This window comes from Eutrema salsugineum, unplaced genomic scaffold, assembly GCF_000478725.1.
Source record: "Eutrema salsugineum unplaced genomic scaffold, Eutsalg1_0 scaffold_10, whole genome shotgun sequence".
NCBI classification, from domain to species: Eukaryota; Viridiplantae; Streptophyta; class Magnoliopsida; order Brassicales; family Brassicaceae; genus Eutrema; species Eutrema salsugineum.
Window position 1 is genome coordinate 8,457,167 of NW_006256908.1, and position 16,666 is coordinate 8,473,832.

General features: G+C 35.9%; 5 protein-coding genes across 6 annotated transcripts; 4 read left to right on the forward strand and 1 right to left on the reverse strand.

The window, feature by feature from the left end:
- The first annotated feature begins 1,809 nt into the window (after positions 1-1,809).
- Positions 1,810-4,518, forward strand: LOC18027942 (cytokinin riboside 5'-monophosphate phosphoribohydrolase LOG2). The gene is made up of 7 exons (XM_006410709.1): positions 1,810-1,917; positions 2,477-2,574; positions 3,115-3,145; positions 3,265-3,364; positions 3,522-3,592; positions 4,126-4,269; positions 4,429-4,518. Exons 1-7 carry the CDS (start codon positions 1,810-1,812, stop codon positions 4,516-4,518), a joined length of 642 nt encoding a protein of 213 aa, XP_006410772.1.
- A 626-nt stretch (positions 4,519-5,144) lies between these two features.
- LOC18027943 (transcription termination factor MTEF1, chloroplastic) lies at positions 5,145-6,799 on the forward strand. Of its 2 annotated transcripts, none has more exons than XM_006410710.2 (2): positions 5,145-6,288; positions 6,370-6,799. In XM_006410710.2, the coding sequence occupies exon 1, from the start codon at positions 5,243-5,245 to the stop codon at positions 6,242-6,244; it is 1,002 nt and encodes a 333-aa protein (XP_006410773.1). In that variant the 5' UTR covers positions 5,145-5,242; the 3' UTR covers positions 6,245-6,288; positions 6,370-6,799. The 2 variants fall into 2 exon arrangements, with proteins under 2 accessions (XP_006410773.1, XP_024016722.1); XM_024160954.1 differs by having other exon boundaries at positions 5,145-6,178.
- A 692-nt stretch (positions 6,800-7,491) lies between these two features.
- On the forward strand, positions 7,492-11,344 carry LOC18027944 (transcription factor E2FA). The gene is made up of 13 exons (XM_006410711.2): positions 7,492-7,864; positions 8,577-8,766; positions 8,942-8,995; positions 9,076-9,250; positions 9,352-9,406; positions 9,515-9,567; positions 9,650-9,700; positions 9,800-9,848; positions 9,946-10,011; positions 10,100-10,176; positions 10,406-10,655; positions 10,798-10,867; positions 10,963-11,344. The coding sequence occupies exons 1-13, from the start codon at positions 7,592-7,594 to the stop codon at positions 11,058-11,060; spliced, it is 1,461 nt and encodes a 486-aa protein (XP_006410774.1). The 5' UTR covers positions 7,492-7,591; the 3' UTR covers positions 11,061-11,344.
- A 96-nt stretch (positions 11,345-11,440) lies between these two features.
- Positions 11,441-14,042, reverse strand: LOC18027945 (HVA22-like protein j). Its single transcript, XM_006410712.2, has 9 exons — positions 13,970-14,042; positions 13,771-13,878; positions 13,603-13,662; positions 13,373-13,471; positions 12,859-12,915; positions 12,663-12,726; positions 12,412-12,546; positions 12,243-12,323; positions 11,441-11,953 (listed from the first exon to the last, which is right to left on the reverse strand). The coding sequence occupies exons 3-9, from the start codon at positions 13,632-13,634 to the stop codon at positions 11,648-11,650; spliced, it is 774 nt and encodes a 257-aa protein (XP_006410775.1). The 5' UTR covers positions 13,635-13,662; positions 13,771-13,878; positions 13,970-14,042; the 3' UTR covers positions 11,441-11,647.
- A 1,626-nt stretch (positions 14,043-15,668) lies between these two features.
- On the forward strand, positions 15,669-16,619 carry LOC18027946 (transcription repressor OFP6). Its single transcript, XM_006410713.2, has one exon. The coding sequence runs from the start codon at positions 15,837-15,839 to the stop codon at positions 16,383-16,385; it is 549 nt and encodes a 182-aa protein (XP_006410776.1). The 5' UTR covers positions 15,669-15,836; the 3' UTR covers positions 16,386-16,619.
- The last annotated feature ends 47 nt before the right edge of the window (positions 16,620-16,666 follow it).

Consider the following 16,666-nt stretch of genomic DNA (forward strand, 5'->3'; position numbering starts at 1 on the left):
CGATCCAGTCCATTAAAAAAAAATTGGTACAGGTAAGAAAGCAAAATATATTAGAGATTTGGTGACTAATAAGAAGTAACATATCTGATACGCATATATAGTGACCGATTCTTTAACCAAAGATATGGTTTTTGCAAGGTGGAGATTGTCAATGTTCCCGAAAAAAAGGTGGAGACTTGTCCGGTTACAATGTGAGTAGAGTCAAATTGTGATCTCTGCGTAGAATACTTACTTAAAAAAAAAAACAGATTGAGTTAAGGTAACGAAAATGTTTAATGATCTTTGGGCTATTGCATTTGCTTGTATGACCAGCAATACATATTCTCTTGGCCAGTAATTTACAGTATTTTTTATATGAAAATACCTGTACATTCTCTATAGCTTGCGATTGTATAAAGTTGATACATGTGCTATATGATAGTTTTCGTAGAAAAAATGAGTTTTTTTTTCAAGATTATTATCATTTCCAATGGTCGCATTTGGTGCTATATGATATAATAAGGAGTTGTAGATTCAGTTGTAGATATTGATTTCACGTAATTTCTCCAACACATTTCAATAGGGTTAAAAGGAACTTTAATAAAGCTCATTTTCAAAATTATTATGTAATCTAGAAGTGTTTTTTTCAGGAATTAAAAAAAAATAATATAGTCAATAGGGTTAAAAGGAACTTTAATAAAGCTCATTTTCAAAATTATTATGTAATCTAGAAGTGTTTTTTTCAGGAATTAAAAAAAATAATATAGTCACCGTATCGTCATTGTTATCCTCATCAGCTTGCTAAGGCCATTGACAAGTAATTAGAAACTGCATTGTCTCCTTAAGTTATCCGTGTTGGCGATTTATTCATCCGGTGGCTCTCTCACGATTAATTGCCCTTATCACTTATCACTCCCCTCGCTCTGCCTATCTTTGCTCTCTGTTTTTTGTTATTTCAAAGCACTCATGTTATTTCGATTTAAGCCTTGTAAATATATTTTTTTGTTGCTTTTTAATTTTGAAATTAAAAATAAAAATCAATATATGCTATCTTGCAAATGCCCTTAGTTAACGTGTCATCGTGAAAAATGATTTTACATTCTTTTTGTTATTTTTTTGTCAGCACGTTCTTTTTTTTTAAATGGTAATTCTTTTTTTGAAGCCATTCGTTACAATATCACATGTAAAATGACTTTTGTCTAGCATATATTTTATTTTGTTCTTTCTATGTATTTCTTGCTGATTTATATAGTTTTTTTAAGATTTTCATATAGTTTTTCCAAATCACCAGTGTTTATTTTTTTAAAATGCAAATACTTTGGTAAATCTTTTTTGAAAAATAAGAATTTAAAAACATTAATACAACACATATCAATTACACATATCAAACTGATACAAAATTTACTATTTTCGTTGATTAAAATGATTTCTTTATTCCTAAGTAACATATCATAATTAAGTATTGTTTTGTTAATCCACCATATAATTGTCGATTTTAATTTGAATTTTTTTGTCGACTTTCATGTGAATACTTCTTGGAAAAAGTAAGTATAATAACTTAAAAAATAACCTAAACTACATTGTAAAGGATCTTTCAAAAAAAAAAAAACTATATATTGTAAAGGGAAAAAGCTGTCACAATCTACGGGATCAAGTAATAAGATAAATTAACACATTTAAATGCATATATAGCCAGCCTACCTGGAATTGGATCATTAGCAAAACAAATCTGCATACCTCGTCCTCGCGTATCTATCTATAAAAAAAAGTTGAGAAAGTGACAGAACCAACAAAAAAAGGCAGTCAGAAAAGGACAGATAGAGAGAAAAAATGGAAGAGACAAAATCAAGATTCAGGAGGATCTGTGTCTTTTGCGGAAGCAGTTCCGGCAACAAAACCACTTATCACGACGCCGCTCTCCAACTCGCCCACCAACTGGTTCCTCTCTAATTTCCTTATCTATTTACATCCTCCTCTCACTTTATGCTGTTTGATTAACTAACTCATTAACAGTTATAATATGATAACAGATTTCGATTTTTAGTTACTAGATTTCGTGTAATGCTAAGTATCCTCCAAGGCTCCAACAGTCAAAAACAAAAAAAATATATATATTCAGAGATATACTACACGCATTTGATATGTATACAAGTATTATCTATACAGCTCATTCGTAAAACATATGTCCATTGTAAATATGGTCGTGAATATATCATTAAGTGCTCGATGTGTATGGGAGATTAAGTATCATATCATTGTGTAGTTTTATAATCGTATATATAGTAACGTTGGAATTCACTTCCTCAACTAACAATATTAGTTTTTTTCGATAAAAAAAATATTAACAAAATTCCACCATGCTTAGAGTTGTATACAAAAAATAGATATTACTTTAAATTGATGTGTCAAAATCAAATTGATTAAAATGGATAAAGTCATCTAGAAAGACTATGTTTAATTGTATATTTGTGATTAATAACACATGTAAATGTGAAAGGTGGAGAGAAACATCGATTTGGTGTATGGAGGAGGAAGCGTGGGGCTAATGGGTCTCATATCTCAGGCTGTTCATGATGGTGGTCGTCATGTTCTTGGGTATCTCTCTCTCTGAATTTTGATTATTAAAATTATTAGACAATAAAACATTAGAGTTCAAAACCCAGAATTTATAAATTCAAAGCGACACTGCATCATTCTCTTCTAATTTTTTTGTCTTCCCATGTTCTTCTTCTGCCTTTCAAATGGGTAACATTATCATAGATAGACATTAGACTGCTAGAACATAAATTCATAATATTCATATGATAATAATTTTCTTGGAACATTTGTATTTGGAAACAATGCTATGATTTCGCTTTTTCTATATTTTCTTTAGGCAAAATCCAATGCCAAAGGGGGAAATTAGGCAGATGTCTTTAATTCTACTAATATAATTAAACTGTTAAAAAACATACTTATTAACTAGTAATTGAAACTTTGAAGGTTCAAAGAAGTTTGATCTTTGAACCTTAAGCCGGAAGAAAATAAAGAAATGATTGGAATCTTTGACCACTGCAAAGTTATAAATTAAGTAAATAAAATTAGTGATTTGATATTAGTAATAAGTATTGACATTGTATGTTGCATGGTACACAGGATCATTCCCAAGTCTCTAGCACTAAGAGAGGTATTTAAAAATCTACTGTACATTTAACGAGCAATGTAAACGTTCATATATGTCGTTATTAACAATATAGTAAAATTCATGTGAACTAAAACATGATTATGAAATGATGTTGGGTTTAGATAACCGGTGAATCAATTGGAGAAGTTATAATGGTATCGACTATGCACCAAAGAAAGTCTGAAATGGGTCGCCAAGCGGATGCCTACATTGCACTTCCTGGTTTGGCTTTTTCTTTTCATTTATTTTTCTTACTAAATTTATGTATTCATTAAAAGGTGTATATATATATATATATATATATATGTGTGCATAAATCCAAAGTCATGGAAGGTTAATAAAATAAGGCGTGAGATGCTATTTGACAAACAAAATATAGGTGGATATGGGACATTTGAAGAGTTGCTGGAAGTCATCACCTGGTCTCAGCTTGGGATCCACACTAAACCGGTTAGTATTCAACTTCGGTTAGACATGAAATAATACATAACAAACATGGAGTAGTAGCAAATACATACCTTGAGATTTGGGCCGGTATATCCGGTTATCCGACAAAACATAGTTAAGTCAAGTAGAGATCCATGTTTGTTATGTATTAATGATGGATGGAGATAGAGATTTTCCTAATGGCTAAATATGTGTCATGTGTGGATAGAGAATCTAAGCATATGGGTTGAAGTCATATAGTCACATGGAATAATGTCTCAAATAAGGTTATGGAAACTTCATTAGAAGGTATATATACTTAATTGTATATTATTAAAGAGTACCCCCAAAATCATATCGTACGTACTAATTAACCATCAGTAGTACTAAAAGGCAATGACTAATGCATAAGAAAATCGAATATTAAAGCTAAACATACACACATACAAGCAGACCCTTTTACACATGGTATAAGACTACGAAACTTCGAGTAATTTACATAGAGTAATTAAAGTATATATATATATACATAATGTTAAGTTCAAAAAAAATTGCAGGTGGGACTATTGAATGTCGATGGATTCTACGATTCATTATTGGCTTTTATAGATAAGGCAGTGGACGAAGGCTTTATCTCCTCCACCGCCCGACGCATCATCGTCTCTGCCCCGACCGCTCCTCAATTGCTCCAACTTCTTGAGGTTTCTTTTTTTTTTTTTAATTTCTGATCATTCTATTTCTACTGTATATATATATATATATATATATATATATATAATGTGTGAATCCTAATAAAGGGTGAAAATTAGTTGAGTTGTCCAAGAAAAAAATAATAGTTGAATTCATGTTTGTGATCGCAGGAGTATGTTCCAAAGCACGACGACTTTGTGTCGAAAATGGTGTGGGACGATATTACGGACCCTCCCACATCCGAAGGCGACTCGAGTTAGATTCTTCATATTTGTTTTAGTCTTCTGTTTCTTGTAACTCGTTTTTTCTTGGCCATTATTCAAAAGATTGATTCGTGTATTAATGTATGTATTTGAACTCTTTAACTATTCAAGAATTTAAGAAATTACGATCTACCTTACCAAATTTCCTTCTTGTATATATTTTAAATAACTAATTAATAAAATTATTTTATTAACAACTATATAGGAAACTTAAATAAAAGAAATTGTGATGTGAAAAGACAACAAGCACTTTGCTTTAGGCTACATCCCACACTTAATTATTTTTTTTAGTAGCAATTGCTATAGTTATAAATCACTACAAAAGAATTGTAATTCCTTTGTAAAAACTTGAAATTTGGTGATAAAATTCAAAATTGCCTTCTGCTATAAAATGGCTACGTACAACTTACATTTGTTGTCGAGGACCTACTAAACCACTTTGCATATTCCATTAACGAGATAATAGAAACGGGCCAGTGGGCCTGGCAGAAAAGAAAAAAGGGAAACTTGTTTAGCATCAGATTGGAATAAACCGGTTAAGTTATAAATTGAACCGGGTCGAAGGAGATACGATAATATCCCAATTCTCTTCTCCAAATCCTCATCTTCAAATCACAGTTTGTTCCACTCTTATCCTTTTATCATTTTGTTTTCACAGGGCTTGAGAGAAAAAGAGAGAGAAGAGAGAATCCATGTAGTAAAAAGTGATGTCTCTTGAACAATGCAACAAGAAGCTCTCTCTTTCCTCTCCTCCACTTTCCCTTCTCATCATCACCACCACCATCATCATTTTCCCTCGTTTTCTCGCCTTCGCTTCCACAATTTTCCCGCATTTTCCTTCAAACCAAACACCTCTTCTTCTTCTTCACTCTTCTTCCCTCCCAAATCCCCAGATTTCCCCTCTTTCCCTTCCACCTCCGAAACCCTAGAATCTGACATCCACGAGAAGCTCCTTTACCTCGATTCCCTCGGAATCGACTTCCTCACTCTAATCAATCGCCACCCTCCTCTCCTCTCCGCCGCTCTCTCCGCCGTCAAATCCGTCGTCGATTACATGACCACTCCTCCGATCAATTTCTCCTTGCCCGATTTCCGCCGCCTCGTCTCCATGTGCCCGGAGCTTCTCACTAACCCTCTAACCTCCCACACAATCCCCGTCATCACTTTCCTCCTCCGTGAAGTCGGCGTCGACGGCGTCTTCGATCTCCGCCAAGCTTTACGCCGTCGTCCTCGTCTTCTCGCTTGCAGCGTCGATTGCCAGCTCCGGCCAACGCTCTACTTTCTCCAGAGAGTCGGAATACTCGATCCACACAAACACACTTACCTCCTCTCCTGCAGCGTCGAACAAAAACTCCTCCCACGAATCGATTACTTCCAGAAACTGGGTTTCTCTCGGCGGACCGCGACTTCGATGTTCAGGAGATTCCCGCAGCTTTTCAATTACAGCATCGCCGAGAACTATGAGCCGAAGCTGGATTACTTGATGGGAGAGATGGGAAGAGACGTGAGAGAGATACTTGAGTTTCCTCAGTATTTCTCCTTCAGCTTAGAGAATCGGATCAAACCGAGACATCAGGCTTGTGCGGAGAAAGGAGTGAGATTCCCATTGCCGGTGATGTTGAAGACGAACGAAGCTGGGTTTCGGGATACTTTGGAGGTATGTTGTGATTCTTCTCCGCCATTGAAGACCTCGCCTTTCTACTGTACAAATAAAGATTCTTGATTTATAGAGTTTTGCCTAGGACAATCGAACCTGGAAAGCAAGTGGTGAGAGTTTCTTGCTTTTTTGTCATTTTTTATGGGTCAGGGAGACTTCTTTTAAAATTGATGTGGTTGCTTTGTTTCTAGGTACATTTTGTATTGAATGATTCTGAAGAACTCAAAGCTTGAAGAAACCAAGTCTCTGCCTACATTTTGAGAGAGAGAGAGAGATCATTTCTTGATAGGAGAAAGAATGTTCGTATACAATGTTGATGGTATTGATAGTCCAGTTGCATGGAATGAAAAATGTTTTTTTGGTCTACTTATTGTCGATCCCGAGAGAGTCAAGTGGATACTGGAACCACTTCAAATATCTGATTTGCACAGAATGTGGTTCTAGAATTGGAGGCAAGAGGATGAATATGTGTAACCGGGTCGAATCTTGATGATCCAGAGCTTTAGTCCTTTGGTAGTTGGTGAATCTAGACTTCTCTGTTTTACATGATTTCTTTTCTTTTGTGGGCATTTGGTTTCTTTCTCTTATGATATTTGAAAGGTATAATCCTTTTTTTTTTTTCTCTTAGAACTTGAATTTAGTCTATAATGGACCTCTAACGTACGCTCGTGACAACAAACACGAAACCAAAAGGTACACCTAACACTCTTCTTTAGGCTAAGTGGAATTGTGATCAAAACTATTATATCTTAGTCTTCCATATAGTGAATTGGATTATGAGTTTTTTGTTTTCAAGTAACAAAATGATTAACACTTCTGTACGACGACTCTGTAGTAGTTTAACACTGTCATACAACAACCACTAATCGATAAACATTATAAAAAGAAAACAAAATTTTTCGAAAACCAGTGGGTTGTTTTATAATATTAATAAGGCTAACGGAAACACCAGCACATCACATGTACTATAAACAAACTCTATCTCAATCTCTTGCAGAAATCTGTTTACCGACTACCTTTAAAATAAAAATAGATTCAAAATCAATCAGATTCAAAACATGTTCGAGATCAAAATTTCTGATCACTCCTTTTAACAAAAGAGTTTCGATTATCCCGTTACTAAGGAACAAAAAGAAATTCACGTAAAGTAAGTGGGGTCAATCTGAAACAATATAAAATTATGGGTCAGAAATGGAAACAAAATTAAAAGCCTTTTTTTTTTCTTTAGGCTTCCCTCCACATCTATCCCAACATAAAATTCCCTCCTTCCCTCGTTTTCTGCTCTCTCCTTTTTTCCTCTTCCTCCTCTCTCTCTCTTTTTCTCTCTCTCACTAAAACCCTCGTTTTGCCTCCTCTCTTCTCAATCGCCGTCCCTTTTCTCGCCGTCGGAATCTTCCCATCTCACTACGATCCATGTCCGGCAGCGTACGATCTTCTCCCGGTCCTTCTCAGCCGCCGCCGCCGCCACCGCACCATCCGCCGTCATCTCCATCTCCGGCAGCATCTGCTCCGGTGGTACCACCCATACGTCGACACTTAGCGTTCGCCTCAACAAAACCGCCGTTCCATCCTTCGGATGACTACCATCGATTTACCCCTTATGCCCTCACTAACAACGATAGAAGCCTCGTTAATGGCTGTGGAGTTGTAGATCGGGAGGAAGATGCCGTCGTTGTTAGATCTCCTGTGAGTTTGCCTCGGTTTTGAGTGATTTCGATTGCTCGATTTTGGATTTACCCAGTGAGATTAGAAGTCGTGGATGTTTTGGGGTTCCCTTGCTACATTTCCGCTACCTGTTACCTCTAAAACGAATTTCAATCTCAATTAAATGATTCTCAGCGTCAGATTATCGTCTAGTCATGTCAATTTTTGGTCCCCTTTAGCTTCACGATGGTACATTTTGTATGACAGTGCGTTTCAAATACATCCAATTGACGCGAATCTCGAAATCAGGCGACAATTTCTCCAATCGCTATGACATCTTCGCTTTGATTGCACAATATCTGGGCTGGGGTGTTGAATTGTGTGTGAAATTGCACTGAATTGCTATTCTTCAGTAATCAGTGAATTTGTCAATGTTGTTCTTTACACGACCCATCTAGTCCCCTTACACTGTCGTCACTCTTGTTTGTAGTTTCATCAACAACTTCATATTAAAGAACTCTCTCAAGTTGCATCTTAACATAGTGTTGAGCATATGCTAATTTGTAGCATTGTTGTGCAGGAAGCTTGATATATTTGTCATGTATAATGTTTCAAGTAGATCCCATTGTTATGTGAAAGTTTCTGATGTATAATATAGAGTAATATGTGTAGATGCTTTAAAACCTTTTGGATGATATCTCTCTGCCGTTTGTGTTGTCTGGTTTCAAGTTAATAACAACTAGATTATCTGCAGTCACGGAAGAGAAAGTCGACTATGGACGTGGTTACTGCTCCATCTAATAATGGATTCACGAGCTCTGGTTTCACTAGCATACCCAATAGCCCCTGTCAAACACCTGTTTCAGCAAAAGGAGGCAGAGTCAACACCAAGTCAAAGGCCAAAGGAAATAAGTCAATTCCCCAAACACCCATCTCAAATGCAGGTAAGAAGAATTGTTGATTGTCTGTTTTACCTGCAGGAAGTTCTTATCATTGGAGATCTTGACTGTCTACCGCTTTTAGTTTCCTGTATAAAATTAGATCTTTAGTTGAAATATCTTTCATGTTTGGAGCAACAAGTAGGGCAAAGAGCTGATTATTCTCATGGTAAACTTTCAGATTCTCCTGTCACGCTTACGCCTTCTGGAAGTTGCCGTTATGACAGTTCTTTAGGTAATTAACAGCTATTCGTATATATATCTCTGACTTAAATGTTGTAGCGGTTAAGAAGATGTTGACATAAAGCTTTTCAGGTCTCCTTACAAAAAAGTTCGTCAATCTAATTAAACAAGCCAAAGATGGATTGCTGGATCTAAACAAAGCTGCAGAAACATTGGAGGTGCAGAAACGACGTATATATGATATTACAAACGTTTTGGAGGGGATAGATCTCATTGAAAAGCCTTTGAAGAACCGAATACTTTGGAAGTGAGGATCTTATGATAGACTATTGCTTGTGTTCTTTGAACCATATCTTTCTTCATATCTGCGTCATGTGAACTCACTTGTGGATCAATAAATTTGACCAGGGGAGTTGATGCTTCGAGGCCTGGCGATGTTGATGCTGACGTGTCTGTCTTACAGGTTTCGTGAAACAGCATTTAGTTAAATGGATTGTGCACGTAAATCTTGAAATAGCATGGACTTAGATTCTGGCTTTGATTGATTCATGATCTTGTTTCCTCCTTGCAGGCAGAAATCGAAAACCTTTCCCTCGAGGAGCAAGCGCTCGATAACCAAATCAGGTTTCATAGCATTCATGTAGAGAGTTTTGGCTTGCTGTGATTCGTCTACTCAACCAATGCTGACTTTAACAACGTTTTTCAGAGAAATGGAGGAAAGATTAAGAGATCTAAGCGAAAATGAAAAGAATCAGAAGTAAAAATCTCCGTCCATCTTTTGTTTAGTTTTTTTTCTTGCAATAAGATGGTGCTATTCTTATGATGGACACTTAACCAATCCGTTCCCAATGTTCAGATGGCTTTTTGTAACCGAAGAAGACATCAAGAGTTTACCGGGTTTCCAGGTCTGTACTTCCTATTCCATTTAGTCCTTAGTAGAGTTATCAATTGATTGAACGCTTGTTCACTTATATCTTAACCATCACTTTGCTGCTCCCGCAGAACCAGACTCTGATAGCCGTCAAAGCTCCTCATGGCACAACACTGGAAGTCCCTGATCCAGATGAAGTTAGTCTCTTTCAGCAACTTAAGACATCTTCTATTCATCATTAGATACCAAAATGTTATGATAATATGTTTCTTATGTACATGACAGGCGGCTGACTCCCCTCAAAGGAGATACAGGATCATTCTTAGGAGTACAATGGGACCTATTGACGTATACCTTGTCAGGTATGTATCCCTTTGTTTTTTTCTCTTAAACATGAATAGTAGTCAGTAGTCACTCAAAGTTAATTGAATGTAAGACGCAATGGCATAAAAGATAAAAGGTTTAGTTTGGTCTTTTACTTCTATAAAGATTTTTCTGTTAGAAATTTCCGATCAATCAGTATGTCTACTCATGGAGTTTGAGAAGGCACTTCTCCGCTTACATGTCTTTTTCTTTTCACTTCATGTTCAGTGAATTTGAGGGGAAGTTTGAAGACACAAATGGGAGTGTTGAACCAGCAGCAAGCTTGCCTATTGCTTCTTGCTCGGGATCGACAGAAAACCATGACATCGAAGCCTTAACTGTTGATAACACAGGAACTGACATTGAGCATCAGGTGTCTCATGATCAAGCACATGCTCAGCCCGGCGATACCTCTGATCTAAATTATTTGCAGGAGCAAGTAGGAGGAATGCTTAAGATTACTCCCTCTGACGTCGAAGTAAGCTCTCTTCCTCCTGCTTACTTTAATATCTCTAAGGACTCCACTGTATCATTCATCAGAAAAGAAAAAAAACTTTAACATGGCTCTTAAAACCTACTTATTATAAACCTGATTGTGATAACTGTATTGTATATTGCAGAATGATGATACGGACTACTGGCTTCTCTCCAATGCTGAAATTAGCATGACGGATATTTGGAAAACGGACTGTATCCTTTGATATATATCAAACTGTTTCTCTATCTCTCACAGATTTTCAATGTTATCTGCATATAAATAGGCAAATCCTTAACTCATACAAAAGCTGGTATCGATTGGGATTACGGAATAGCTGATGTGAGTACTCCACCACCAGTAATGGGTGAAATAGCCCCAACCGCTGTTGACACAACCCCGAGATGATCCAAAGTTCGATCCCTAATGTGTTTCTTCACAACACTCTTTACTTAGCGCCCAAATCAAATCCAAGCAAGGAGGGAGCAAATACAGAACGTGTGTGAACCAATGGCAGGTGCGGTTCCATACGATGTACCATTAAATTATGATTCATTTATCGATAGAGAGTGGTGATAACGAGAGTGACAATGTAGAGGAGTACCGGTTAAGAGAAGAAACTAATGTAAGTTTAAGAGAGATATACTTCCTCGGCTGCATTAGTACACTAGTTGATTATAGTTTTTTGATCATTCAAATGCATCGTTACAATCAACAAATGATCTCTACAGCAGATTCCAAGTCGGTTAACCGAAGTAAGAACTGTACCACCCGAATCAATATAGGAGATAAATTGAACACCTTGCGAAAACAAATACAAATATTCTCGCTGTATTTATACTTCTGCTTCAATTTACAAAATCACAAGAAAAAAAAAATTCAATCTGTTTTGTTTTTATAACATTTCAAAACTTTCACTTTTTTTTTTGTTTCTTTCCCTATATATCTTTAAACAAATTAGAAAGGGTTATCGCGAGTCACGTTTATGTACGTTACTATGCTGCGGCCTGAGGTCTGGAGGTAGAACGACGAAGCTTAGCTCGAGCGTCGGTGATGGGCGATCCCGGAAATGAATCGGGAATGTTGACTCCTTCTTCTCCGTTGAATGTTCCGGCTGAGTCTCGGCCTGGTGTTGGTGGTGGTGTAGGTGGTGGCCACTTCCTCCCTCTGCTAGATTGCTTCTCCAACGATCGCAACGCAGATAGCGATTTGTTCAACGGTCTTGGAGCTGGTGGTGATTGCGGTTCACTGTCTGTCTCTACCGATGATCTCGTTTTCACGTTCACGTTCGGTTCCATTGGCTGAGCACAAAAGGGTCAAAGATTATTAGGTATGATATGAAGTGAAAGAGACATTTCACTATGGTAAATAGCTCATTTGATTAGTGTTTGCATTAGATTTACAGCTCTTAAGAAAGACTTAACGTAACGAGTTTATCCGAAAAACGATACACGGTGAATGTAAATGAAACAAACAATCGAAGCGATTTACTTTTGACCCAATTCAATACCCAAAACTTGAATCTAGATAAATGCAAACTGTAAAATATTGTATGGGCAACAATAAAAGTGAAAAGTGATGGGTTGGTACCGGTTGGTTAGCTGCAGCAGAGAACCGAACCGATTGGGCAAGTACGTACTGAAAAGCCTGGATCAAGGTGGATTGACCAGCCTGTGAATAGATAAGTTTGTTGGTCTTAATGTTAGGATATATAATGCCGTTTAAATAACGATACAAATAGGAAAGAAAAAAAATAGACCTGAGCAAAGTTATGGAAGTAGAAGATGAAGAAATCCCAAGCTCGAGCTCGCAACTCCATAATCTTTCTGTCAATTTCTGTCTCGTGTTGAGCTATGTATGGCTTCAACAATGTTTCATACACATGTCTCGTTCCCTTCATAAAGTTTTCCCCCATTTTTTATTAGTTGATAAGTGATAACCACTTGTTAAATACTATCCGTATAGTAATTTTTTAGTGTTGTGTTAGAGGTAAGAAAAAAAGTCAATTACCTTTGTTTTGGGGTACCAGAGATATACGAAGAAGAGCACTTTCATTTCTCCGTACAACGGTAACCTGCAAATAATAATTGCATGTATCATTTTTTTTCCTTGCCAGTTGCATAAATAAATGAATTTTATATGTTTAAGGAAATAGATAAGTTGTAGCGCATGGCCATGAATTAAATAATAATGTGATATTTCTTACCATGAGATAAATATATCGCCAACCCTCTCAAATGATGAAATTAGCGCCAACAATATCCTAATTATTCAAATACAAATGTTAAATAAATTAATAGTTTCCAGGATATTAAGACTAAACTATACATTCAGACGTGCATCACATACGTTGACGTGTAAAAACAATATATCCTAAGAGAAGTGTACCATTAATTCTCCAATTTGGATATAAATAGTAATAGTTCAAAACCAAAGACTTGTAGGAAAGATTATTTGAAATTAATTAAGGATATGTTCTAACTTCTAACAGTAACAGACAATACCAACCTTAACCGAATTTTGTTATCTTTTACCTCTTCAAAATCAAACAAGCCAAAAAACCAAAATACATCTAACTTTCACCAAACTAGAATCAATTTGCCAATTACAACAAATTTACACACATACATGCAGTGGTATATATATATATATATATATATATATCTGAATGTTAAAAAAATATATGACAATAACTTAAAAAGGATGACATTTATAAATACCAGTATTGGCACCAAAATCTGAGTTCCTCGATATCAACTTTGTTCTTCTCCACCGTTTTATAGCATTCGAATGCTGGGTATGTGTACCCTAATATTAATCTGCCAGTATCACCATTTTTTAAGTATATATATACATACATTAATCTAACAAAACAACAAAAGATGATAAACCAAAGGGAAATTAATTATAGAAAATTTTATAAAAGAGAATGAGATATTGTAGGACATACACAAGGAGTCTGATGATGAAATCTCCCAACATCTTCGACCAAATTAATCTGAATTATTTCCTGCTTCGATTACATTACAAACTTGTCAGAACTCGGAACCAATTCAACAATCATATATAACCCAAATCGATATTTAGTTTTTTAGCACAGAAAAAAATACGAACGAACCTAAGATCAAAGACGTTAAGAAGATCTCGTCCTCGTATGGATTCTTGAACGTACGAAGAAGAACGATTGGAATTGTTTTTTTTTTCGAGGAACCCAGAAGGATCAAAACTGCAAATGGGATCAAACTGTGTTATTGGTTATGGATTTTGTATATAACTAGATATTAATCTCTTTTTTTTAAGTATAACTTTGTACAAACCTAAATTAAAGGAGAGGGTGTCTCTCCGTTTTAAGCAACGAAAAAAAAAACAAAAACTTTGAATCTCAAAGAGAGGAAAAAAAGAATGGGGCAAAGTTTATATATATGAGATGATTAAGAAGACGCGTGAGTTCTATAATTGGAGTAAATTGGCGTTTGAATTTTCAATAAAATCGTTTAGAAAAAGAAATCAATAAAAAAGTAAACGGTTTTAAATTTCTTGCCACGGACGCTACTTGAATTGTGGGGGTACGAGGAACGGGTTTACCGTTTGGCCGTTATCTCCGATATTTGTTGCTCCAAGGCTATTCTTGTCATTTATAATGTCCGAAGCTTCATATAAATTTACAAATACATTCTTCAACTCTCTTTTTTTTTTTTGACATATAGAATTTCAACTCTTTTTCTCCGGAAAATACATAAAATCTGAAATTCCATTGAAATTCCATCTAAACATCCTTGTCCAATGGATAGTTTGAACAGTTTTTTTGTGCAATTAAGTAAGGCTTCTTCTTCTTTTGTTTTTCAAGCAAACCTAGTTAAAAGGACAAAACTTTATAGATAGGGGATAGTCATAGGAAACATGCACAAATCAAGTACCCTAAAATTTTAAGATATTCGAATTCGAATCTGAAAATATATAATCCGATTTGGATTCAGGATTCTCCAACACCATGCAAAACTCTTTTTAATATATAACAATTAATTAGTGTGAATAGAGAATAGACAAAAGAAAATCCTTTTTGAAAATATTTTAAGGTTTTAAATATAGTAAGAGAAATGTCAGGGTCAAAAATCAAGACGTTGTGAAGACCAAAAAAAAATAGAAGGGATGCCGGGAGGAGCTGCAGCCTTTGGGCTTAAATTGGTCTTGAGTAACAAATTATCTGGGTTCATGCGCATCATCAAGCTTATGAAGGCCCAATACAAATCCATTTTGTTGAAATGGCTTCGGAAAATTAAGTGAAATGAACCTAATTTAGTAATTTTGTTGAAATCTGTGTCCTAAATTATTTTCACCCTCCTTCATTTTGTTAAATAGGAAGCATTAAGCATATTTCCAAATCAGAAGTATAATGAGCCAGACAAAATATGGGAATTATATTTCCAAATCAATCTTTTTAGGAAGCATGTTAATGAATTTTCCATTTCAATATAAGGTCATAACCGTTGATTTGACATTTTTCATTCAAATTAAGAAACAAGTTGAGTATGTTCATACAAAACATTTAATTTTGTACTCGTGGCATATCTAATATAATCCTAAAATTAAGCTTGAGTGGATTTGTTGTTTCATTATAAAAAATTACGTTGAAATTTTAAGCAATAATATTTTAAAAGTAAAATTGATAATTTGATCCAACATTTTTAAATGAAATAGACGAAGTATATATATAACCTTTTTTGAAGTGGATCTCGGACTACGAAGGGCACACTAATCTTCAACTTCTAGTAAAGAATGGAGTATTTTTACTATTTGGGACACATATATTAACCAACTCTAGTTTTGAGATACCTGATAAATTATCAAGTATTTGACACCGTAATAAATAGTTAACTCAAATAGCCCTATCTAATCTTCTTTTAAAGAATCAGTAGAGTAAGTAAATGTCGAATCAATGCGCATGCTGTCATGCATATGCAGACATATATTGATGTGCAAAATATTCAAAAGATATTACAAATTGTTTTTGAACATCAAATTAAATATTAATGCTAACTGCTAAGAGTTTACTTCTCATTAATCCATCTCAGTCCCCACATGCATCCTTTAATACCAATCCCAAGTAAACTCTCTCACACTATCTATCTCTCTCTCTAAAACCTACTTTCTTTACAGTCAGAGAGAGTCACAAAAGTTACAACAATGGCGGGTAAAAGCAAGAAGAAGAAAATGGTCCTTAAGGCAGTTTCTGTTGTAGACATCGGATGCAGCAACTGTAAGTTCCCAAACTTGTCTTCTTTTTTCAACCGTTTCCCCAAAAAGCCCCGCCTCTACTCCTCTAATTACGGCCCCTGCCACTCCTCCACCACCACTGCCTCCTCCTCCTCCGCCATTCCTTCCACCACTCACTGGTTCTCCGACAACACCTCTTCCTCCTCCGCCACACCCACCGCAGCCGTCGCCGTCGAGAAAGACTCCGACGACCCTTATCTCGATTTCCGGCAGTCTATGCTTCAGATGATTCTCGAGAACGAGATTTACTCTAAAGATGATCTCAGAGAGCTTCTCCACTGCTTCCTCTCACTTAACGAGCCTTACCACCACGGCATCATCATCCGCGCTTTCTCCGAAATCTGGGACGGAGTCTTCTCCGCCGCCGTCAAACGCCGTGGCGGCGTCCAAGAGTCTCCGCTTGTCCGTCGTCACGGGCCATCACGTGATTACCATAATCACTACCACAGATCGATGTAATGTAACTCCGTTTGTTAGTTAGGGGATGCAACTCTTTTAACTAAGTTTTATCATGCCACGTCACCAATAATGTATTGACACGTTGACTATCCGTTTCACCTACTACCGACGTGTCAATATATTATTGGGTTTGTGCTTTTTAACTTCTTATCTTAGCTTTGTCTTTTTCTTCTTTGTCTTTGAACAAGTGTAAACAACCATGGTAGAATGTTTATGCAAAATAACCTTTCGTTATATAAATTATACTCCCTCTGTTCAGAATTATTTGATGTTTTAGAAGG

Coding starts and splice junctions, on each gene's coding strand:
- LOC18027942 (XM_006410709.1), top strand. CDS start 1,810: ATGGAAGAGACAAAATCAAGATTCAGGAGGATCTGTGTCTTTTGCGGA. Junction 2,575..3,114: donor GGTGGTCGTCATGTTCTTGG/GTATCTCTCTCT, acceptor CATGGTACACAG/GATCATTCCCAAGTCTCTAG. Junction 3,146..3,264: donor AGTCTCTAGCACTAAGAGAG/GTATTTAAAAAT, acceptor TGTTGGGTTTAG/ATAACCGGTGAATCAATTGG.
- LOC18027943 (XM_006410710.2), top strand. CDS start 5,243: ATGCAACAAGAAGCTCTCTCTTTCCTCTCCTCCACTTTCCCTTCTCAT.
- LOC18027944 (XM_006410711.2), top strand. CDS start 7,592: ATGTCCGGCAGCGTACGATCTTCTCCCGGTCCTTCTCAGCCGCCGCCG. Junction 7,865..8,576: donor CCGTCGTTGTTAGATCTCCT/GTGAGTTTGCCT, acceptor GATTATCTGCAG/TCACGGAAGAGAAAGTCGAC. Junction 9,568..9,649: donor GCGCTCGATAACCAAATCAG/GTTTCATAGCAT, acceptor AACGTTTTTCAG/AGAAATGGAGGAAAGATTAA.
- LOC18027945 (XM_006410712.2), bottom strand. CDS start 13,634: ATGTTGGGAGATTTCATCATCAGACTCCTTGT. Junction 12,727..12,858: donor GGCGATATATTTATCTCATG/GTAAGAAATATC, acceptor TATTATTTGCAG/GTTACCGTTGTACGGAGAAA. Junction 11,954..12,242: donor CTGCTGCAGCTAACCAACCG/GTACCAACCCAT, acceptor TTTTGTGCTCAG/CCAATGGAACCGAACGTGAA.
- LOC18027946 (XM_006410713.2), top strand. CDS start 15,837: ATGGCGGGTAAAAGCAAGAAGAAGAAAATGGTCCTTAAGGCAGTTTCT.